Genomic DNA, 24,200 nt, shown 5'->3' on the forward strand with positions numbered 1-24,200 from the left:
AATTTCAGTATTCTGATCAACTGAGTGTGGTGGATGAAAAGTTGGGAGGCCTAGTTTTGACAATGGTTTGCCATACGAGCTTGCAAAAGCAATTTTCACTCTCCTTTGCTGTTTTTTCCATGAAATTGAACAGGGTGCATTCAGAGATTTAACTGAAGATCAATATGATTAACGTAATCAGTAGCATCTAGCACTTTATCCACTTCTCTAGATCAGACAGCCCCTACAAAGACAGTGGCTATTCATTTATTAAATGTTAGGAGAATTAAGATAATGGTAATTATCTTCTACAAACCAAAATGCACGTGCTGTAACATGTTAGTTGAAAGCTGTAGGAAGCTCCCATTACAGAGATGCACCACCTATTTCTACACAGTTCAGGAAGTTCATGGGTTGGTGCAGAATACTTAAGACATGTAAGTAAGGTATCTAAAGCATCAGATAATCTCTTTACATTTGCAGTAAGACATACGTCATGAAAACCTGGTAATTACAAGCTGTATTATTTAGGAACTTATAAGTCAAACTAGGAAAACATTCAAACACCTAAGGCAATGTTATGTTCTGAAACTGTACTTTCCAAACAAAATTTACTTCAAAATTAGAAACAGTAATATCCTGGTATGAGATTATATTTGTGAAGTCTAGGTGAAGTAATTTCTTTTTTTTTTTTTTTTGCTAGGGTAACATGACAAAAATTACCCTTAACTGCCTAAAAAGTCCCAAAATACAGAAAAAAACCCCTAACAAAATCAACCCTTCAACATGCAAACAGTACTATTATTTCCAAACAACTTCATTCAGGATTCTACATATGTTTGCTCTATTTAAATCAGTTACAGAGAATCTAGTCCAAAATCTGAGATTTAACGACATATATTTAACAGCTCAGTACTCAAATCCATGCCTTTTATGTCATACTTCAAAATGACTTTCAGAATCACAGAAGTGAAGGTTCCACCGAAGCACCTCAATCTTTCCAAGAAAAATTATGCAACTTTCTCTGCCCAAGCGAAAATAAAGAGACTGTGAAATTCTGAAACTTACCTGTAACATACCAACTATTTCCACTTTATTAAAAAAGATGAAAGAATGAAGTGTTGATAGCATATTCTCCTCAAAAACTGAGGGAGTGGGTAGGACCATATCTTGAATATACTGTACTCTGTATGTCTGATGTATTTTTTGCTTCAGCTCTGGATCAGATATAGGAATCACCTCTTTAAATTTTGCCGTTTTAGTCAGAAATTCCCTGTGTTTCCGTGACTGTGATAAAGACGGGTCATATTCTAGGCATCCAATTACGTCCATTATACATTCCTCGGAAAACATGACTTCAAAAAGTGCAGTTCTGTTCAAAAGGAAAATTCCCTTGATAATTTCATATAAGTGGTGTAGTCCTTCAATGTTCTCCAAGTCTTCACACACATGAAAAATTTCTAAGAGCTTCTTAATATAGCCCTCATTTTCCAGTGCTAGTGCGAGTTTTTCACGACGTAATGGTGAAGGCAATGAAGATGCCACAAGTTCTGCAATTTCTTCTAGTCGACTTAATTCACAAGATGGCAATTCTAGACCTGGTGATGACATATCATCAAAACGTTCTTCCTCAGATTCATCGACAAGGTCCTGAGTAATATCGACAGAAGGATCTTTGCCTTGAACCTACAAAATAAGATGTGTTCAGGAAAGTGGAGTTTAATGTTCACTGCTACTTGAACGCTTTTTAAAAAATACCATTTCAAATGTCACACACTTTTTCTTTGTACGGCCAAAATAGAAGTGCAAATCTAAGTTTCATATTGAGTACAGCTGGTTTGGAAAATACGACATAATGAAAAGATTTCTTCAAACAGAAGGCTTTACAAAATTATTTCTAGATTAGATATTTATTTCTATTTATTTTCTATAAAAAGGAGGAAAATAAAGAAAAAAGCTACACTTTCTGAGTACTTCAAATAAAAAAGGAAATTCATAATTACTAGTGTGGACTACAACTTTTTAGTGGACTACTGAACTAAGCTATTTGTTTCCAGTCTTTATTCTCTGCAGACAGATTTTCAAATGCAAACCACTATCACATTATTGCAGGGATAGCTTTAAACATTTTTCTATAGGCTATTTAACTGCTCTTGAAGCTTTTCAAAACTTTGGCTACCTCAAACAGAAGAGAGAGGCCAGTCTTGATAATTTAATTGTTGTTTTCAGTTCTTGAGAGCTGCAAGTCAAAATCTGTTACCGTGCTCTTTCTAAATACTCAACAGAGACACAGAATCCCCTCTTAAGAACAGAAAACCCCAAACCACCATTAATGAAAGAGTAGCGGAAACCTGGAGCTGTCAGAAAAACAAGGCACAGGACCTGCAAAGATCTCTCTAGAGATACAATGAGGAAACTGCAGGAAGTACGGACTAGTGAAAAAAGAGAGACAGTTGCTTGGCCACCAGAGTGTTTCAGCTTTAATGACATCTTAATTGTGGTATCTGCTTGGAGTCTGACATGTCAAATCCAGAAAGGCACTGCTGTGTAGAGCAGTAGAAGGTACTGTTCTTTTTAATTCTGAAAATCAGCAAAAAAAAATCTGGGAGAAATAATTCTTCACGGATAACAGCAAGCCTATACTTAGATTAAAATCCAGAATGCTGTTAAAACCCACATACTGTTCTGCTTATACATCAGCAACCACTTCCAGTATAAGCTGTATCAAAGTTTTCCTTTTAGATGAAGCTTTAATGACTGAGGAAGCTTAAGATCTTCAAAGCACACTAGACACAAATACAATAGCATGACCTCAAAACAGGATGTAAAGACGCTGGTTTCTTACAAAAATATTAGATCGTTACAGGAGGCTGAGGAAGCTGGGCTTATCTGGATGTTCCCCAAGAACACAATTTCCCCTTTCCCCCATTTTGTTTCTTCTCCCAACTTTTGGTCCTTTGACTGCTAAGGTTCCTGGAAATATTTCTGTACTTATTTACATAAGTGGTAAACTGTTGAAGAGACTCATTCCTAAAAAAAGGAATGATCTATACACATGCAATTATGAAACCAGATTTCTTTTGCTTTACTTCTGAAATCAATGAGAACAAACTCCAAGAGACAGAGTAGAGAGAGCTAGGTGTTCGTTAAGAACAGAAAGAGAGAGCATGTAAAGAGAGAATAGACAAATTTAGAGAAATCCCACCTAATTAAGCACAGAAATTAAGAAAAGTTGTAATGCTTGGAATGGAAGAAAACACCCAAACAAGAACTGACAAATTGAACTAACATAAGTGAGTATATTGACTAAACTCCTTTGGGTATTGGTCAATAGTTAATACCTGATCAAATGTTATCCAGAAGCAATAGTAATTCAGTGACTATACAGTCATCTGGTCATAGTGATAAAACATGAGTTAATTAGCCCATATTAAAATATATACACACTACATATAAATTGTTTAATTTCTGTAAACTGTAAGAATTATAGCCTTGAGTTGATAATACAGGGATAGAGCTATCTCCTACTTCAACTACCAGATCAATCTTTCACACCCTGACAGTCAACAGAAGCATACTGTCACATTTAGATGGAAAAAAGTTCTGTTGAGAAACTCAATATTCCCCTCACCTGAAACAGAAGAATGAGGTAAGACAAGAATGAGAAATGTAAAAAGAGAAACGTGAATAAAATGTGGTTAAATCCGTGAGAAATACACTATAAAATTCACTAAGAGCTCACATACATTCTTCTCTCTACAATAGAGCTTTGGACAGGTAACCTTTTCCCTTCTGGCCAACCTGGAAAAAGTTAATTATTAAATTAATTGTTATGAAACTCTTTAAGCACTCATTTTGAGCTACACTACCTTGGGCGATAATAGAGCTGAGAAGTTATGTTAAGCAAAAAGACCTGAAAATGCTCTAAAAAAAAAAAAATTTACCCCAAACATAGTTTAAGTTCATACCAAATTTCTGGAGAAAGTTTTCAAACTCAAAAATGTTAAATGTGAGGGAGGTGTCTAAGAGGATAGTTTTTACTTTCTATCTATCATGTTCAGATTTACCTCTTAGAACAATCTAAAAATTTTGAACACAAACATTAAGATGATTTAGGTTGTCTCAATCTTCATTATTAAACTTACCTGACATATTTTTTCCCATATTTCATCACATCCTGCTTTTTCTTGAAAGCTAAGTGCCAAATCATAATTTTCAGCTTCAGACCACACAATCAAGGTATCCTTTAAAGAGAAGAAGAGTATTTTCAGGCAATTGTATTTCAGATTTTACAAACCTGAATCATGTGTAAAGAGCAAAATTGTAAAATAAAAACAGCTTGACACTTAATTATGACAGGACAGTATTACAATGCAAATGTAAAGATCATACTTTGTAAGATTTTTATATGTTCTGAGATTCTTAGATTAAAAACATTCTGCATAAACCAGAACAAGGAAGTTCCAGAAAGGTACTAAAAGTTTTAGTTCTTAATTCACATGACCATAATATTGTAAATGTCAAAAAGGTTAATCTAGAATATGTACTTCTACATCAATGCATCTTCTGATAAAATACAGTAACAAAAGCAAGAGGTTTTGGTTTGTTTTTTTTAAATCTGTTTCAATTGGACCACATAAAACTGCACATCTTTTGTAGGATCAAAGTTACAATTTTTTTTTTTCCATTTTTTATAAGCCCCAGAAGACACTGTGCTAATGCACAGAACAGCTGCTTAAAACGCAGCCCCAAGACACCTACAAACTTTAAACAAGAACAGAAACTTGAGTATGCACACAGTTAACTGCCTAAGAGTGTGCATACCTATTACACTGAATGACACGCACCATTTTTACTCATTCCGAACTACCATTCTGAAAGGATGTTTTGCCCTAGATTTCTAGAAGGTAGCTGAAACCGTGCTTAGCTATGTTTACTACCCAGACTCTTAACCTCTCATCTACTTACTAGAATAGTTCAAGAGTTTATCAGAGCCCTCATACTGCATGCAAAAACAATATATGGAAGTGGAAGCTGATGCTGCAAAGAGCAATATCACACACTGATAAGGTATTTGATGCAGTAGTTTACAGACACTCTGCTAAATAACTGTTAGAATAAAAAAAACACCACAAAAAGAGACTATAAACTGCATTATTTACATATTGAATCAAGTTTTATTTTAGAAGTCTTTTGTCTTCCTACCACAGCTAGCTGAAATATAGCCACATTAAATACATATAGCCCCATGAAACTGCATTATTTCAGTTAAGTGCTAAAACATGCATTTACTCACGAGGACAAGAGACATGAGAATTTTTCTACTTATATTTCAATGAGAACCATAAAATAGAGTATTTTTGCTTCATCAAGTATAGATTTTGCTTATAGCGATTATTCCTAAAGAAATTAATTTTAAATATTTGCAAAAGCACTATAAATTGCCAGACATTTATAAAGTTTAAGGCAGTTTATTAATTAGGCTTAATTGATTTCAAATATGAAAATGAACACTGAGGATAAAGAGAAATCTTACATTTAGATTTCAATATGCACTTACTAGAAAACTCCTTAAACTAAACTGTAATCCAAATAGCACAATCAGCTAGCTCCATTAGGATTCAGTCAAGCAATACAATACAATCAATTTGCCATTACCAGAGCAGGTATACTGCTTCAGAGGCACTAATGGCTTTACCTTGCAAATGGCAAATAGTTTACCTTTTCCTTTTCCAAAGGGTTGAGGAAGAGGTGGTACACAGAAGAAAGGGATTTAGGAAGACCACCTCCAAAATACAAAAGGAAGAAGAAAGTCACAATTAATAGTTTATTCTCTACACGACAGGTCACGGTACAAATACTCTGGTAATAACAGATTGATAGCACCTAGTACTGCTGACTCCTGTAGAGTAAGAAAAATAACAGTTTACAAAAATTTGGAAAGGGAAGGTCCAAAAGAAAAAAAAAAGAAGATTTTTTATTTTTGGCCATCTTTTAAAAACAGTATGTACCTTACTGCAGTATTCATTGTATGTATCGGGTTCAAAATCTAATACATTAATCTCTGCAATTAGTATTTATACTGCAGTAATTTTCAAGGCCACTGTCTCATCAGCTTCCCACTGAGTGGCACTTATTTCATTTAAAAAAACCAACCATAACACTAAATCTTAAGTAGACCCTAGTTGAACTTGCAACATTCCTATCTAATTACATTTCCATATAAGTGAAAGTGGTTAGATTTCTAAGCACGCCATTTCCAAAAGAAGATCAAAACGTATTTTCTTTTCTATAAAGAACATGACTAACAAATAGGGAAATGACTAAACACAAATAAGGACAGTGTTATTTACATTAACTGCATTAAGTTGAATAAACCAAAGCTCTAAGTCTGAATAAAATCCAGCACTGGATCAACACAGGTCTGTCTGTCTTTCTCCTTTGGGGAGTGGAGGGATGGAAGGAGGAAGGCAGGCAGAGAAAAATGAAAGGGAAGACACAAAGGTAAAGCTGCTTTTGAAAACTATAGTCACAGAGATACAGAAGTGTATTTGGCCATTGTATAGCAATTGTTCTTGTTAAGCAAGATCATCTACTATCATATGTGGAAGTTCAGACAGTATTTTTTCACCTCTACACATTCTGATTATTATTTTTTTTAATTGTTTCTTCTTTGGAAAGCAAAACAAAAAACTGCTGAAAGAAATTACTTGAGCAGCATAACAATGTTCTTCAGTTTGGTTTATTAATATTAGAAAAGTATTTTCCAACTGTCAACACTAACAATTTCAAATGATTAGTTATCTGTTGTCTTATCACACAAGGATTTTGTATTACAGATTAATATCAGTGCCTCAACATAAAACTATCAATTGCTACTCTCCAAATCTTATTTGTTTGTACATCCTTTCGTGCCTCAAAGGGCTTTTAAAAGAAAACATGAAACAAAGAAAAGCACTTCACTCTATTGCACAATACACAGTTCAAAGTTTAAATTCACTGTTAAATGCAGACAGTTATTAATGTAATTTCATTTTTTTAATCCTACAAAGCTTATACGCTTTAAAAAGAAGAGCAGTACAAGACTTACACATGTAGGGAGAAGTGACTGAAGGAAATTCTAGATGTAGTTAAAAAAACATGAATAAAGGTCTAGTTTCTGCTTGTTTTATTTAAAGGAATCTTTCTGTGTGTTTGATCTGAAATCTCCTCAGTGTAATTTGAATCCACCAGCTACTCTGGATCTCTCAGCTATGGAATAGGACTATCTGTTGCTTCCAAATGCCAAGCATTACTTCTTGCAACTCCAAAAAGCAACTGAAATTTCTTAAGACTGCCTCCTCCATTCCAAGAGAAAACAGGAGTGTGAATAAATATATTTAGTGATAGTAGCTGTTGGTTAGAGAGGTAAGGAGATGAGTCTTGCACATTACCCCTCTATAAGCATAAAATCTACAATTTTATGTGATTCATAAAAGCAGTTCTGGCTCAGTTTGATCAAAAACATATCCTTGCATTACATACAAAATATTAGCCTCTAAACAAGGAACTGGATAGGACGCCTAAAACAAACATCTAAAATTGGTTCTTATCTAGCTTGTTAAACACAACTAAAATGTGAAAGTGCAGTATTAAATCATAGCTACATTGTGTGAACTAAGTCATAAACACAGACAAATGTTTTATCATTGAAGGCTTTTATACTGAGTGCTCTGCAAGAATCCTAGCATTCTAGCTCCTCACATTTTTCTAGATGCGTTAGAGTTCTTGGCAAGATCTTTTTTTAATAGGATGACAATCAGGAAAATACTTATGTAGAGTTTATGATCTTATTCTGAGTTTGAAAATAATTTGCTGCTTCACAAAAAAATATTTTGACTATAGTGCCAGTTGGATGTGTCATCACTACCTTAGCTCATACAAAATTCGCTGTCTCCTTAAGACCATTTATAAAAATTTGTCTCCTTTTATACTATTGTTCATTATGACTGCTCAGATAGAATCAGGAATTCTCAATTTTAAGCAAAATTCTGAGCATGGCCTCTTTTTGGAAGACCTATGTATTTAACAGTCCGTAAAGAGGTATTTATCATTTCTACCAATTAAGGTTAACTTTCTGCACTCTTATCCTTATAAAGATACAGCCTGAGGCAAAACTTCTTCAGAATACAATCATGGATTTCTCTGCTGCTTGTCTCATTGTTGGCTGCATCAAGTTCACATGGAGCAAGTTTTGGTTAGTTTGAGGTTTTCAAGGAAGCATTACTGTATGCTACAGCTTTGAGACTTCATTCCTAAGAAGCAAACCTTCAAAAATACTACTGCAATAGTTTAAGCCAAGAAGCAGTGGCAATTGTACTTAGATGGACAGGGCTTGGTATCTACCATATGATCTCTCCTCACCTTTTGAAATTATTTCCAAAAGCCTTACTTTCCTTTATAGAAAGGTTGTTGAATACACACTATCAGTCTCAAGTTCTTGCCATAACACTCACCAGAAGTCACACTTTTATTAGACATTAAATCAGTTTTATTTAACTATTAGCAAGCTGATTAGCAGGTGTGTTGTACAGCATTCATACAATCTCCAAAGCAAGCCCTGGGATTTCATAATGAAGAATTTCAGAGCAACTAGTACTCAGGATCTGATTCTGCTGTAAAACTGATTTAAGATTTCTTTCCTAACGTGATAAAATTAAGAAAACTGTTATTGTTTGACAATACCCTTTCACTGGTGTTCACATCCAGGAAGAATACTAGTCTTCCCTGTAGCTCCAAAATATTCTCTTGGCATCCCTATGAGATTTGGGCTACTCTCAATAAGTACTGATCCCCCAAATTAGATAGGTCTTCCATAAATTCTTTCTTTCTATCTTAAAAAGCTAATTAATCTCTTCCTACTAGGCCTCAAATGATTTAGGCCTATGACACTTTCCTGGCCCCCTCTGGAAGTTCAACACAGGAAGGTTGTTCCTCCCACTCTTGGACTGCCTGCCTGACTGCTAGTCAGTCTTCCTTATCTAAGCCCTTACATTGTTTACAATTACACAGACACTTCCCTGGACATGCCAAGCCACCTTTCAGCATCTTGCTAGCTATTCATAAGCAGCTTTCTGCTGAGGAAATAAACTATGGCACTACCCAGGTTTTTTTCAGTTAAATATATATAGTTATGGTGGTAGGTTGAAGTAAAATCTTCAGGCTAAAAAAAACAGCCCCAGTAATGTAACATAAGTTTCAATTTTGCATTTGCTTTTGTGCATTTGTTCACCTAGAACCTGGATATCCGGATCTGCTAACAAGTTATCCCAAAAACTGGAAAAACATATCAAAGGCACATTCAGTCTTTCAGCAGAATGTATTCTGTTAGCTTCTACAGAAGCTCAACAATCATACACGACTTTTGAGTTAGTGATTTCATAGCTGCATTTCCATGAATCATGTGGAATAAAATCAGTTTATTAGTTCTGTAACAGAACCTTCACTCACTGGCCTAGTGACCATACCCAGAAACAGCAAATTAGATTTCACAGGAAAACATGTGTGAAGATAAAGGAACATGTGATCATTAAAACAGATGAACCCCCCCCCCCCCCCAAAACCAAGAGCAGTCACTCCCCTTTGTTTCTCCTCTCACCCCGCAAACACACACACTTTTCCTTACTATCTTAGCTACAATAGGCACAAATTTTATTGAAGTAGTTTCACTGTTGGCTCACTTGTCCTGACAGTAAGGGTAGGAAGTTCATCTTCTCTGAGCATTCTGCCAGTGCCTTTTTGGATCTTTTCAAAATTTAGCTTTGTTATTAATAAGACTGCTATCCGTCATTCAAGGATAGCCACCTTCAAGCTACATAGCTAGTAGATGGTACTCTGGGTGAATTTAAGCTTTGTATTCTTGTGAGGAACTGAAAAAGGGACTGCAAAAGCAGATGACAAAAGACACTGAAGCTTCTAATGCAGAGGCAAGACTTTGTAGCTGGAAGCTGGAAGCAAATCAAGTCTTCCTTGTTTCAGGCAGAAAAAGGGATGCAATACATACTTCATCACTGGGTTACAGGTTGTGGATGTATCTAAAATAAAGTTGAGGATATAAGTATTTACTGTTCTATTGCTAAAGCATTGCCAAAGTATATCAAAAGTATATGGAAAAGTATATAACCCAGTCCACACCATATCTGCTTTCTCCCTAGACAAATGCTATGTATATAGATTTTATTTCTCCTTTATGGTTGCATAGGAAGAGGTGTGTTGTCCTAAAATACTAGTGTAATTATTCATTTTCTGAATAAGGATCACTTAAGAACAGCACCTTTGTCACTAGCATTCTGGAATTGTGTCAATTTTAATGCCTTTAAAAAAAAAAAAAAAAAGAACAGACCATCATGGATTGAAGTGTGTAAACCAACTTCACCAGGACATTACAATTAAAGTATCGTCTACCTTTACCAGTATATTAAGAAAACAACCAACAACAGAAGAGGAAAACTAAGTATTCTGTGTGTGGTCCAGCAACCCATACTATAACTAAATTCCACTTACTAAACAAAATTTGCTTTTAAGCTGTGTGCTACTTATCCATAATTAAATCCTGTATATTCCATACCAAAGTTATAGGACCATTATTGTAATATTTTAAAATAAGAATACCAATAAAACTTAACATATAGCCCTAAACAAGAATACAAGTCAGGAGGCCAAGTGGCTGTACTGACGCACATTTTGCTTTTCAGAAGAAAACTTCTGTCTACAAATCATACCTTAACATAAGAAATATTGGTCCTTTTTCTGAGCCACAGGACATTAGTTTCTCAAGTTGTTTTCTTTCTAGCTTGTTTTCCTCCTACGCATTCCTTTCTTCTAGTTCTAGTATAAGTAATGATGAGTTTGCCAGGAAGTACAGAGTTCAGAGAATCCAAAAACTTCCACTGGTAGCAATTCTACATTACAGAATCAGATACATACACATATCTTTCTTTTTGAATGCACAGCAGCAAATGACTCTTCATTGTGATAGAAAGACTAATTTACCTGACTAGTGAAAAGGTACTTAAAAGACTGCCTATGCGTTTCATGCTTTAAGGAATTATTTCAAACCTCTAGATGGCAGGTAAAGTCTGGGAAGACCGGGGACTAGACTGCAAACTGAAGTATCTCAGGACCATGTAGATGTATGAAAAATGAGTCCCCAAGCAGGTCTCAAGATCTGCCAAGTGTTCTTCCTCTCCAAAAGGAAAAGCAGACAGTTGTTATCTATCACCAATTAGACCAACATTTACATGCACACAGAGACCTGACTAATCCACAATAATGGGCAGTCATTGCTCTCAATCCTAAACCCCAAGAAATCTAAAGCAGACAATTTGACAAGATTTTACTTGAAGCTCAGGTTCACAGGGTATGGCTTTTGTTGTGTTGGGTTGTTGGGGTTTTTTTGTGGTTTCCATGGGTGTTTTACACACCAAGAGAACAGAGGCAGCAAGGCAAAACTGTACTCAGGTCTTCACACTATTTTTTTAACAAATAATGATGTAAGCTGTGACAGTTATCATTAAAATATACATATGTATATGCTGAGATTGCATAATTTGCAATATCAACAATTACTGAGACAATCTGTTTCACACTGGCACTACCAGTGCAGCATAGGTAGAAGGTTCTTTGACCAGTAGAACTTCACTGTTTATCACAAAGGTATCTATAGGCTTGTTGAAGAACCCGAAGCAACTGGGATAGCATTTCCCCAAGAGCTTAACTACCACACATCTCTCCTTCCTTCCAACCACAAATTATGTTACTTGGTCCAATAAAAGATTGTTTCTTCTTACAAGCCTCATGTCAGCCTAGACAAAAGTCAGAACTCACCCATTTATTCCATTAGATATCTGAAGTGCCCATAAGCCACATGCTAAGTATGTCACAGTAAAAACAGCTCTGATGTATTGTTACACACCCCTTTAAAAGGGAATGGAGGTTCACCCTTGCAACAAAATTTTGAGATAAAGGCTGGTAAGATCGTAACATTGGAAAGTTACTTTGAAATTTTAAGTCTTACATTTCTAGGAGACTTTTCTTGAAATTTTATGAGTGCAAGTGACAACTGCAGGCAAACTCAAAAGTAAGTCTTCTATCTCAGGCTGCAATTTCACTAGCAGCTGAGGTGACCCAAGGGGCACTCTGCAGCCAAAAAGGAAAGATCTCACTCACTCTTCCATCCCACAGTTCCACAGATGGATCCTGTGTGAGGTGGCTTGAAAATTCTGCTGATGTAGAGTTACCAGTTTTTGAAGAGGGATTTGGAGTACCAAGTTGATTTTCTTGTGGTTTAGTGAGTTTAGACAGTTGAGAGTTCTATGAGCAGAGCTGGAAAGAAGCCACTCCTCCTTTCAGCTGCTAAGCTCCAAGCTTAGCTCATATGGAGTCAGGTTTAAACTCTGAAGTTGCCTTTTATAAGGGAAAGGGTAAGTAGGCCTCACCTGAAAGATAACGTGCTACAGAGTAGGATTAATACATGCACCAAGAAAGATTTGGTATTTCTAAGGCTCAGAGTGGAGCCCTACATTCAACCTATATTACATACTTCTTTGCTTAAATAATATGAACAACCCACCTACAAATATAAATTTCTGTCTATGCCACATTTGAAAGCTTTAAGAACAGCACTTTTCCTTCTCCAGAACAGAAAACATACAGTGCTGTTCTAACAGGCCAGATTCATGTTTAATATTTTTATTTCCCTAACCATGTTTTCACAATTACCAGTATTGATTTGTGCAGTGCTAGATTACAATACATGTCTGGCCCAGAGTAGCAATGAGCACAGATACAAGATGCTGTTGCACTGACAGGCATATTGTGGTGGTTTGCACTGATCTTACAGTTTCATAGAATCATAGAATGGTTTGGAAGGGACCTTAAAGACCATCCAGTTCCACCCCCCTGCCATGGGCAGGGACACCTTCCTCTAGGTCAGGTTGCTCAGAGCCCCATCCAACCTGGCCTTGAACACTTCAGGGATGGGGCAGCCACAGCCTCTCTGAGCAACCTGTTCCAGTGTCTCACCACCCACACAGTAAAGAATTTCTTCCTAATATCTAATCCAAGTCTACCCTCTTTCAGTTTAAAACCATTACCCCTCATCCTACCACTACACATTCTGATAAAGAGTCCCTCCCCATCTTTCCTGTTGGCCCCCTTTAAGTACTGGAAGGCTGCTATAAGGTATCCCTGGAGCCTTCTCTTCTCCAAGCTGAACAACCTCAACTCTCTCAGCCTGTCCTCATAGGGGAGATGCTCCTACTTGTGCCTACTTTAAGCATGCTTCATGTTTGACCTGGCATAAAGCCTACCAATACAAAGCTCACCCCTCAATGCTCTTTGAACAGATTGGAACCAGCAAAGCAAGTTTACACTAGATCAGCACTTTATGCCATAGAGCCGTGAAATACTCAAGGTCACTTCAGGAGTCCTAAAGCTCAAGTTACTGTATCGTAGAACCATGACCTCAAGCTAGTCAGGATTACAACTAAGAGTTAGCTTGCTTAGCATTTTTGCTGGTCTTGTCCTTTATTACTCCCTGCAATTGATTCTCCACCCCACACTGGCCTTACCAGTTGTTCAGTAAGGACTGTTTATATGGTGCATGATGAATTATATCAAGGGGCAGATACAGGTTAAATTTTCCAAAGAAGGATATTTTAAACCCAGACTGGTTCTCCCATTCAGTTCAACAAACAATCCTACAAGCAGCTGCAGAACCACTGGGACTGCCTGTGAGAAAAACTACTATACATCTATGCTTATAATTAACTATTAAAGCTGAAGACTGAAGAGTGTTTTAATACATTAGCTGTACTGGACAGGATTTTAGGAAGTCTGAGCTGACCAGGCAACAAAATACAATCTGGTTCAGCATTTCTAAACCTCTAAGGGTCATTCTCAGCATCCATGAAATAAGAACAGCAAACAAAGTGCAAGACCTGCAGTTCACTTCTCAGCAATCTCAGTAGCATTCTTTAGGGGCTCACAACATATGGCTTAAATAATTGAAGCAAGGTGCAAACTAGAGGTGAGAAGCTGCTTTTATGTATACAGAATGCTTTGAAACAGGAGTAACTCATATGCATCTTCCAGTAAAGGCCAAAGGTAAACATGCAAATAGCTTTGAAGCCCTCTAGTAGCCTCTTAAATAAAATACATTGAAAGTTGTAGTATCTGAAACATAAAGAAGAAAAAAGCCAGGTGATACTAAGTTTCAGATACTATAATCCTCAGGAACCGCAGCTACTTTGTGATTTTTGCAGCCATGCTTTCCCTGTCTCTTCCAAAGCATTTTTTAGTGTAAAACAGAGTGCAAGTTATATAGATAACTTCACAAAAAATGCAGAGAAATAACACAGATGAAATGCACAAAAATTTTGAGAACTACTTTGCCTCTTATTTTTGTACAAGAGCACACAATATAATTTACAATACAGGCAAAAAAAAGACTGTATTGCTGAAGATAAAGAACCTGCATTTAAACGAGAAGAAAAAAAGTATATTTACCTGTTGCTTCTGGTATGCAGTGTTCGGGTTAATTTTGGACTCCAAAAGAAGAGAGCCTAGAAAAAAAATTTCCACTTATTTACATGCATACTAAAATTCCAATCTCAACATGATTTTTCTGATCACTCCTTCCTCAAGTAGGTAATAATACATTTCCTCCCAACAATAAGCATGTTAAACCCATATTCTACAGCTTTGTATTTCATTTTTCCCCTCAAAGATATTATTCACATAATACAGAACATTCAAGAGTGTTTTAAGGACTGGATTGTTAACCTCTTTCTTATTTTAAGTAATGACTTTTCCACAGAAAATTTTTTAGAGGTGATAAAGTCTGCAAAAAATCAGCACACAAAAAGCATCACAACTGCATTCCGTTGATCACCTACAGTGGTTTTGTACAAAATTTGCTAATCATGTAGTATTTGTTCTTAAAGTTTAGCTAAAACACTTACATTCGTTTGCTGGAAAGCATATCTAGAAACTAATGCTTAGAGTGGCAACCATTGTGACTGCCAATACCAAAAAACTTTAGACATGATAAACTTAAGAACAATGGTTTCACAGCAGCTTATACTGATTTAAGACACAGAAGAGCAATTCCATTGTCATGTCTCTGTTTTCTTGCTCTTCCTTTTGCCTAAGCATTAGTGTTAATACATGTCACATTTAAATGGTTTGGAGGGTTGATCTAGGTGAAAACAACCCTTAAAACTGCTTTTATTTTTTGTCCAATCACTTCCCTCATCCACCTTGCTGCTGAGCTGCACAAGTGCCAGGGCATGAGGGATTCTTTACAGACATGACTTAAATTTATGTATCTGCAGAGCTTCACTTAACATACATGAAAAGGTACTGATAAATTAAGTTGCATAGACAGTCTTGTAATTAAAACATAAGGCTGCAAGCACCTCTTTAAAGAGCCATTTCCTCTTTTCTCCATTCATTTGCCAGTTTAAATTTATTCTTTAAGAAAAGTCCAAACTTTCTTTAAAAGTCTCAACTTGTCAGTTTCACAGCTATAGTTCTAAGCAGTCTTATATTTATACTACTAGAATATTTTCAAAATATCCTCACAGAATCTACACTAAAGAAAAATTAAAATGCTTCAACCATCTCAAATATGGAAGCCTGAGAACCTGAAAACAGGACAAGAAAACAAATTACTTGGATATGAAAAACATACCTGGAACTGAAAATTGTACTTCCAAATCTCACAGCAGAATCAAGGACTAGCTAGTTTTTACTGTCTGAATAGTACACCAATTACAAAATCCACAGCAGAAAATATCCCAAACCAGTGTTCGTTTACTAGGTACCACCATTCTCAATCTCATCGGTTACATTTACAACCGCCTCCCCCCCGTCCTTTCCTGAAGGAAGAGTAGTTGAGTCAGAAGGGACATCCAAATATCATATAGTCCAACCCTCCTACAACGTGCAGTGACATCTTCAACTAGATCAGGTTGGTCAGAGCCCATTCAACCTGACCTTGAAAATTTCCAGGAATGGGGCATCTACCACCTCTCTGGGAAACATGTTCCACTGTTTTACCACTTTCATCGTAAAAAATTTCTTCCTTATACCTGGTCTGAATCTACTCTCTTACTTTAAACCCATTACCCCTCATCCTATTGCAAAGTTTTTCCCCATCTTTCTTATAAGCCCCCTTTAAGTATTGAAAGGCCACAATAAGGTCTCCCCAGAGCCTTCTCTTCTCCAGGCTGAACAACCCCAAGTCTCTCAGCCTTTCCTCATAGAAGAGGTGTTCAATCCCTCTGATCATTTCTGTTGCCCTCCTCTGGACCTGCTCCAACAGGTCCATGTCTTTCCTGTGCTGAGGACTCCAGAGCCGGACGCAGTACTCCAGGTGAGGTCTCACCAGAGTGGAGTAGAGGGGTGGCATTACCTTCCTCAACCTGCTGGCCACACTTTTTATGCAACCCAGGATACAGCTGGCTTCCTGGGCTGCGAGCGCACATTGCCAGCTCATGTCCAGCTCTCCATCCATGAGTACCCCCAAGTCCTTCTCTGCAGGGCTGCTCACAATCCCTTCATCCCCCAGCCTGTATTGATACTGGGGGTTGCCCTGACCCATGTGCAGGACCTTGCACTTGGCCTTGTTGAACCTCATGAGGTTCACATGGGACCACTTCTCAACCTTGTCCACATTCCTCTGGATGGCATCCGGTCTCTCAGGCATGTCAACTGCACCACTCAGCTTGGTGTCATCTGCAAATTTGCTGAGAGTGCGCTCGATTCCACTGTCTGTGTCACTGATGAAGATGTTAGGTTGGGGGAAGTGAGGGAAGAGACACTGACGAACCAGACTGATACATTAAGTATCAGAACAGTTTGCTGTCTGATAAGAAAGGTTATTACTTCATTAATTTAGAAGCTTTACCAAGGATTTTGATATTCATTAGCTTACTATGTATGTGATAATTAGATACAATTAATTCATCTTTTTTAATTAACAAAGTAACTTACCTGTGATGGCTGCTTCTTCCTAATTTCTAAGTCTGTTGCTCTACAAGAAGCAACCTTCACTAATGAAGTTGGCTGAGAAGCTATCGCCCTGTCTCAACTGTTCTTGCAGTAAGAGCTGTTTACAAACTCAGATACATTCCAACAACAAAACTGAACTAAACAGCCCTCAAGGGAAAAAAAGACACAACAGAAAAGCAATCTCCCCCCAAAACCACTACCCTTTTTTTTTTTTTAAGAGTTTTTCTAGTTTTCTAATCCGCATTAGCTGTTAATAAAGCAGCTTATTTGCTTAAGTGCGACAGCATAACTAAAGAAAAAAAATAAAAATCACAAACTACAGAGCACAACAGAGAAGAAAAAACATCAAAGGTGAGCTTTACTGATAAACCCAATGCACTGTGGTACCTAACCCATAGTCTCGAGCTTTGAATTTGGGGTTTGCCTAGTGAACATCTAAAAACAGCGTTCCCTTTTCTGTTACAATCATCAGTTAGGCAGTATTTCACTTGAACCTTACTTTCAGTTTCAAAGCCTAAGCTTCAACCACATGAAATTTTAGAATATTATTTTGTGCTATTAACTCAGTTGACTAACTTCTAGAAAGTCTTTGTGATCTAGAAATATTTAATACCAGCAAATATGAATTAGAATCTTGTAAGAAATAAAAGCACTTGATAATTTCAACATTACATTTTAACTGCTGAACACAGATCTACAGACATGGAAACCCTGAAATTAGCAGAATATCATAAATAACTTGAACACCATGTTTGACAAAATACTATTAAAAAAACCCACCAACCTTGAATACAACTGAATGCAGACATTTCATCTTCCAGGCTAGAAGCAGACACTAGAGAACGACCTCTTTACTAGACTTACCACAAAAGAGCATTTCTTCTTCTCTACTAAACCTGACACTTGCAGGAAAGACAAATCAAGCCTTATAAGGCTTGACTTGCTTCTCATTACCACATGATTCAACTTATTCTTCACCATTCCGGACAATAACTAGAAAAATATGAATTTGGAGATAGAAACATACTGAAGCATAAACTGGCTCTTTAACTGCCCCAAATCCATCCTTCTGGAGAATCTGATGCTCCATTTGTGCAATTTGTTCCCCAAAAAGGGTCCAATGACTCAAAAATCAGTGACTATTCTACTAGTTAGTTCAGTGAGATTATTTTCATCCAGTAGGTTTTACAGGATCAGGCCCCTTCCTGGTATGAGGCAGTCTTAGGTCTCTGTTACTTGCTTCTGGGAACCAGGCAACAGTAACAGATGTCTGTAACACAAATATATTCTTTAGAAAAAGGTTAAAAAAAATTAACATATCGCAAAGAAAGTTCTCCATTCAAAGTCAGTATCACTACTGACTCCTAAATACATTTCAAGATGCTTACTCTTGCATTTGTCAAAAGCAATTACTTTTTATGTAGGTATTTTTCTCTTGGTACTATCCTAGAATACATTAAGACTATCCAGTCTACTTTATAAAAATACACCAAAAAAATTTCATCTTCACTGACCCAATGACTCTATTCAAAGTTAGGTATCTGAAAACTCACCTTAATACAAGCTATGGTTTTAACAAACCCTCCAAAATTATGCAGACTTAGTTATTTTCTAAATTATAGCCTTGAATGAATTTGTAAAGGTAACTGCAAAACATTGGTGCCAGAAAGTAACATCTGAAACCACCTATAAAGAAGAAAAGATTGATTTGCAGAATTCTGTTATTTGCCACTGTAATGCAACGTAGCACAGCTGGGGTTTTTTGTTGGTATAGTAACACCATTCGGTGCTGTGAAAGGAATGTTTGTATAGGGAAAGACTTGCTCAAAAGAGATTACATACAGATACACAATGCTATTTTCACAGATACTTAGAGAACATCAAATATCCCGATCCGGTAGTCTTAAACAACAAATCTGCAGACTTGTTTACATATATGCATATGGAGGAGACCTGCTGATATGGCGTAATGCGCCTCTCCCATCAAACTGTTGCGTGGATCCTTCCCCAAAAGCAGAAAAGGTAGTGTGTTGCCCATCACCCCTCACCAGTATAAACACGTTAATGTTTAAATGAAAATTTCAATTCAAGAGCTGTTTTTTGCAAGATGCCCACAGAGGTTTAAATTCTGCAATCAGTTCTGCTGCTACTGAATCACAGAAACCAATCCACAGAACCTAGGAAACAGCTCAAATCAAGGTCCAAGAATGTGCTCTGCATTCGCTAGAGACTGTTCCTCAGCCTAACACATTTCTGAAGGGTCAAACCCAAACACTAAGGAGAGGGGAGAAGCAGGAGAAGAGAAACAAACAAAAAAAATCCCCCACACCCCCCATGTTTTTTTCATTTTAACCTAAGGTAAGTACATAACCACACAATTTTCAGTGTTGCTTTCCTAAAAATAAATAAATAAAATTAATCCCTTGAGTTTGAGCAAGGTAAAGCAAACGTAAGCCAAATTTTGACTAAGCCTTCTGCCAGTATTATGGGGTTACTGATACCTAGTCTAAGGAAACAGTGAGGATGCGGATGCCTGCCATGTGGCAGAAGCCATTAACATATGGAATTCAGAAATGTCAAACTACAACTTCTGAATAAAATTTATTAGCTAGTTCCTAAAAGATAGCTGGTAAATATGGCCTCCGATGGGGGAGTTCACTTTGGCTTGTCAAAATGTTTAGTTACAGGACTAGTAAGCTTTTAATTAAGAGTTTAAGCCTTCAAATTAACCCAAGGTAGTTGAACAGAAAAGTTCATTTTGAGGTTATTTCAGTCACCTGGGCTCACAACAAAAAAGCAATCTGAAACCGTGGAGTAAAAATCTAGAAGCATGTAGATATTTTAAGAACAAGGCAGGCCACAGCAGCCTAAAATACCATGTGAGAAACAGGTAAGAAATCAAAGGCTTCTGGTTACACACAAACTCACATGGAAGGTGATAATTCCTACAAAAAGAGTTCACTATTGCTCTACTGCAATTCAAGTAGAATACACTGCAACTAGGAATCACACAGAGAAACTTTTCAGGGTTTTAAACAACTGTTACCTTTTTTCCTTAAGTGAATTAAAAAAAAACCAAAAAAACAAAGACAAACCCAAAAAACCACCCAAAAAACACAAAACCCAACTCCCTGTTTCAAAGCATAATATATCTGATCTGAAAGCAGTTTATGGTATTTCTGTACTATAATAGATTACTCCAAATTGCCTGCAATGACTCTTAAAAGTTTAGTGCCTGGGAGCATTAGACATCTCAGATAGCAACACAAATCCCTTATCTGCTCTAAATTCTTTTCTTTTAAGGTGGTGTTAAAAGAACACCAACCCAAGAAAAAAACCACTCCTACAGATAAAAAAAATTGCAGTCAAATTCTTACTGCTCCAGTTCCAGATGACAGCTACCTTGGACTTGGCATACCGATTGTGTAGCTCCCTTATCGGAACACCCTGACCCTGCCATAAAATCTCAACCACTTGTAAAGCAGCTACAGAGCTACACCAAGTCACAGCCGCACAATCAAAAGACTGAACTATGTGCTAGCCCACATGGTCAGCCAAATGAACCTCTGGTAATCCTGCTGTTGCTCTATGCACAGCCGAACTGGCCCTTTAACAGGAGTGGGAATTTCCCATACACAGCAGGAACTACTGCTAACATCCCCCATGGCCTCCCCTACTCAGGAAAACGAGCCTTCAACTTCGGGCAGATCCCGAGGTTTTCAGTGAGCTTCCTGGAGCAAGTCAGTAAGAACATGCCAGTGTGCACAGGATGAATCTCAGCTCAAACGCTAGGAAAAGCTGGTTTAGAAAAGGAGGAAGGAAGAAGTTTCATTGGGGAAAGAGGAGGAGCTGACAAAGAAAGACAATACAAGAACGCAATGGAAACATGGAGGCAAATGGTGTATAGGTCAGGTTCCTAGTACTTGTATGTATTCGATAACTAGGAAAAAAAATAGTATCACAGTCAACTACTTCATTTAGTTAAAAAGGCATGCAAGGGAACACACAAATTGCATAGTACCTAAAACACAAGTCTGGCATTACCTTTTTTCCAAACCATTTGCTCACATGTAAAAATGACTATATTTGCCTTCAAAATTAGCCCACAAACAATTGACGCTGGGAGTAAACAAAATCAAATTTTATGATGTGTTTACACAAGCAAGTTAGAAAAACTAGCCTATTAATAGAGTGCACATTTACCCAGGACTGATACTACCTACTAAATTAAGAACTTAAGCCCTGTATATTATTCAATACTCTTGAAGTACGTGTATGCTGTTTAAGAGAAGTCTAATGTGTGTATCCTACTAAATATACTTCTATGTATTAGGAGCAATTAGTAAGTTTGAGCCAGTTCTGCTTTGATTAGAGTATCTTAGCTATGCAACACAGAGTAATGTCTTCATCTTTGCTTTGGGATCATTTATACCAATTTGTATTTTCCTTCTTACAGATGTTCATTTACAACAAATAAGCTAGCAACAACAGTCCAATGCAGGTTCTAATCAGTCTTAAGCATACATATTCCACTGAAAGTCAACAAAGGTATTTTAGCTTGAATGGGCTATTTCTTCATAAGCAGGATATGACCTGCAGCTCTTTTGCTTTCTTTTCTAAAAAGAATAAAAAAAAAAATCAGGAAGTTGTTTAGCATGTAGAAGACATGACAGTTTTTAAACATGAGCACTTCAGCCATGTAGACAGCAAGGACTGTATCTACAACAAAATATACTGTAAAGATTACCCTAAACATTTAGTGATAACCTTCTTTTTACCTCCCTCCCTCATGTTGAAATTAAACTATTTCCATTTTGAATGTTTTCTCTGACACTATGAAGTTGGCCAAACTATAAATGCATCTTCTTCAGTGTAAAATAAGTAAAATCAAGTATCAGCTTAACTTTTTAAAGTATAATCAAGAAACTACAAAACCCTGAGATTCATGCCAAGCAGAAGCTCAATTATCAAAATCTTGCTCAGATGAAAGTTTGACTCCTCCATATCAGTTTATGATCTTTGCTGTAGAATTATCGTACAGTTTGTCAGAACTTTCTCAAACAGTAAGAATTAATGATTCTCAAATTGCCTTTCATCCTAGTTCCTACAACAAAAAAGCCAAATAAAGAGAATTATTAGGTCACAAGCTACAGCAGTACCTACAAGTCACTAGATACAGTAGCTATATATCTAATGAAGTAGTAAGTCATGCACTGACAGACTTTACTAACAAAATGGTACATGCTAGATGTTGCAAAGTATACATTTTAAAATCTCCTGTGAACATAGCAGTCATGAACTCACTTAACCAATAATCAAGACTAGCCCAAACATGTAGCTACAGGGTTAGATACTACTACTTAACCTATATTGTTGTCACATGTTGTCAGAAAATGTGAAGGAAATTGATAATGCATCATTTTAAATTTATTTACCGGAAGATCTAGAACGGCTGAAGGACTGAGAACTACCATTCCAATAAAAAAAAAAACGCATCTCTGAAAATGCTGTTCTGTCCATTGTATTGTCTTTACTACTATAGCAACTGTACTTTGGTAACTGTTGATAGCTTTCAGAATGTCTTGCATAATTCTTGCTAATAAAGAAAGGCGGGGGGGAGGGTTAGGATGTTAGCCATCCAATGACCTTTTAAAAATTTATACTAAAAAAAAAATCATAAAAGTTTTGAACAACAACTTTCATGAGGGGATTGTTTCCAGAAACATCTAAGGAAGGATACATCACAATCATCAGTTTTGAAACTGGAGTACATTGGGCTTCTAGCGACAGATCACTAGATATCCAAATCCATACAGGATTTACAAGACCTGAACATATTTTGTAGACAACACTGTGTATTCACTATGAACCAGCTGCCTACTGTGCTTGCACTGGATGGCAATCTTCCATTTCTTTCACTTGGCCTAACACAAATGAACTATGGTTAGTGCCTACTTGCTTTTAGGAATCACATTTGAATTATGCAGCAAAACATTAAGGCAACAGACACAAAGCTAAGCCCAGTTCCTTTTCCGGGTAGCATAAGGTAACATTGTACCTTCAGACATACACACTTACCATCACTCTCTGCCCTGACTAGCAGGGACATGCCCTTGAGCCTCTCCACGTAGCAAGAGGACACATGGCCTGTGCCTCGATCGTCCCACTGGCGGTCCTCATTTAGCGTGTAAACCTTCACCCTCCGCCGGGTGTCAGTCATCCTGCCGCCTGCCACACCACAGCCACCACTCTGGCTTGCAATTGCTGGAGGAGCAGGAGGCTGGTCGGGGGCTAGGCCCCCCTCAAAGGAGGGGAGCGAGTAAGAAGGTAGCAGCCCCACACAGGCACACCAGGCAAGCTCGTCTTACTCCTCTTCAGTGCTCCAACGGGATCCTCATTATCGAGAGTAACAGAGGACTGGGGGGGGCGCAGGGGAAGAGCGGGAACAGGAGAAGAGGTGAAGATGTGGAAGGGGAGCTGCTCCAGGCACAGTCAGGCGCTGCACAAAAGGCGAGCAAGCTTACACAGGGGAGAGTCGCAGAGAGGAGAGAGGCTCTTTGCAGGGTGAAGGGCAGGCAGGAGAGGCGGTGGTGAAGCAGGGATCCTGGAGGAGAAGTGGATCCACGGGAGTGGAAGCAGCGGTGGACAGCAGATGGCACGGGCGGCAACGGACAGCCGGCCCAGGGTGACAGGAGCAGGCGACCCTGGAGGCCGGGGCCCTGGCGAGGGAAGCAGGCGGGAGGTGGCGAGGCCGGGGTGAAGCAGGCGGGGGGAGGCAGGCGGGAAAGGGGCCGCTCACCCCGGCCTGCAGCTCGGCTCTATTGTGCAGCAGCTGCCCAGGCCCGAAGCCCCTCTCTCGCCGTCCGTCAGCGCGGAGCTTCGAGAAGCCGCCCTCCTTCCCGCCGGGGCTGGCCAGGGCCTGCGGGCACTGCCTGTCCCGCGGCGGGATGAAGCGGGCGGGCGGGCTCAGCGCCCCGTCTCCCCCATGAGCTCCCGTCGCAGGCGGCGGCTTCACTCCCAGCCCGACTCCGCCGCCATATTCTTCTTCCTCCTCCTCCTCCTCCTCCTCCTCCCGGTGCTGCGGCGGCTCAGTCCCGACTCCTCAGCGCGCCCTGCGACGTGGCCGCGCTCCAGGCGCCCAGCAGCCCGGCCGGCAGAGAGGCGCT

General features: G+C 38.2%; 1 protein-coding gene across 5 annotated transcripts in view; it reads right to left on the reverse strand.

Annotated features, from left to right (window-relative positions):
• The window catches only part of SMEK1 (SMEK homolog 1, suppressor of mek1 (Dictyostelium)), a 46,460-nt gene extending 22,266 nt beyond the window's left edge, over nucleotides 1–24,194 (reverse strand). For 2 of the 5 annotated variants that reach the window (XM_010583842.1, XM_010583839.1), the window contains exons 1-4: nucleotides 23,113–24,194; nucleotides 14,527–14,582; nucleotides 4,125–4,223; nucleotides 1,048–1,665 (exon numbers count right to left, since the gene is read on the reverse strand). In XM_010583842.1, the coding sequence (XP_010582144.1) occupies nucleotides 1,048–1,665; nucleotides 4,125–4,223; nucleotides 14,527–14,582; nucleotides 23,113–23,254 (915 nt within the window). In that variant the 5' untranslated portion in view covers nucleotides 23,255–24,194. Of the gene's footprint in view, nucleotides 1–1,047; nucleotides 1,666–3,725; nucleotides 3,781–4,124; nucleotides 4,224–5,700; nucleotides 5,766–10,739; nucleotides 11,421–14,526; nucleotides 14,583–17,898; nucleotides 18,305–18,587; nucleotides 18,724–23,112 lie in introns of those variants that run through there. The other 3 variants (XM_010583840.1, XM_010583841.1, XM_010583843.1) reach the window with 3 other exon arrangements.
• Nucleotides 24,195–24,200: the final 6 nt, after the last annotated feature.

Source organism: Haliaeetus leucocephalus, unplaced genomic scaffold (assembly GCF_000737465.1).
Source record: "Haliaeetus leucocephalus isolate CR32 unplaced genomic scaffold, Haliaeetus_leucocephalus-4.0 Scaffold932, whole genome shotgun sequence".
Taxonomy (NCBI): Eukaryota; Metazoa; Chordata; class Aves; order Accipitriformes; family Accipitridae; genus Haliaeetus; species Haliaeetus leucocephalus.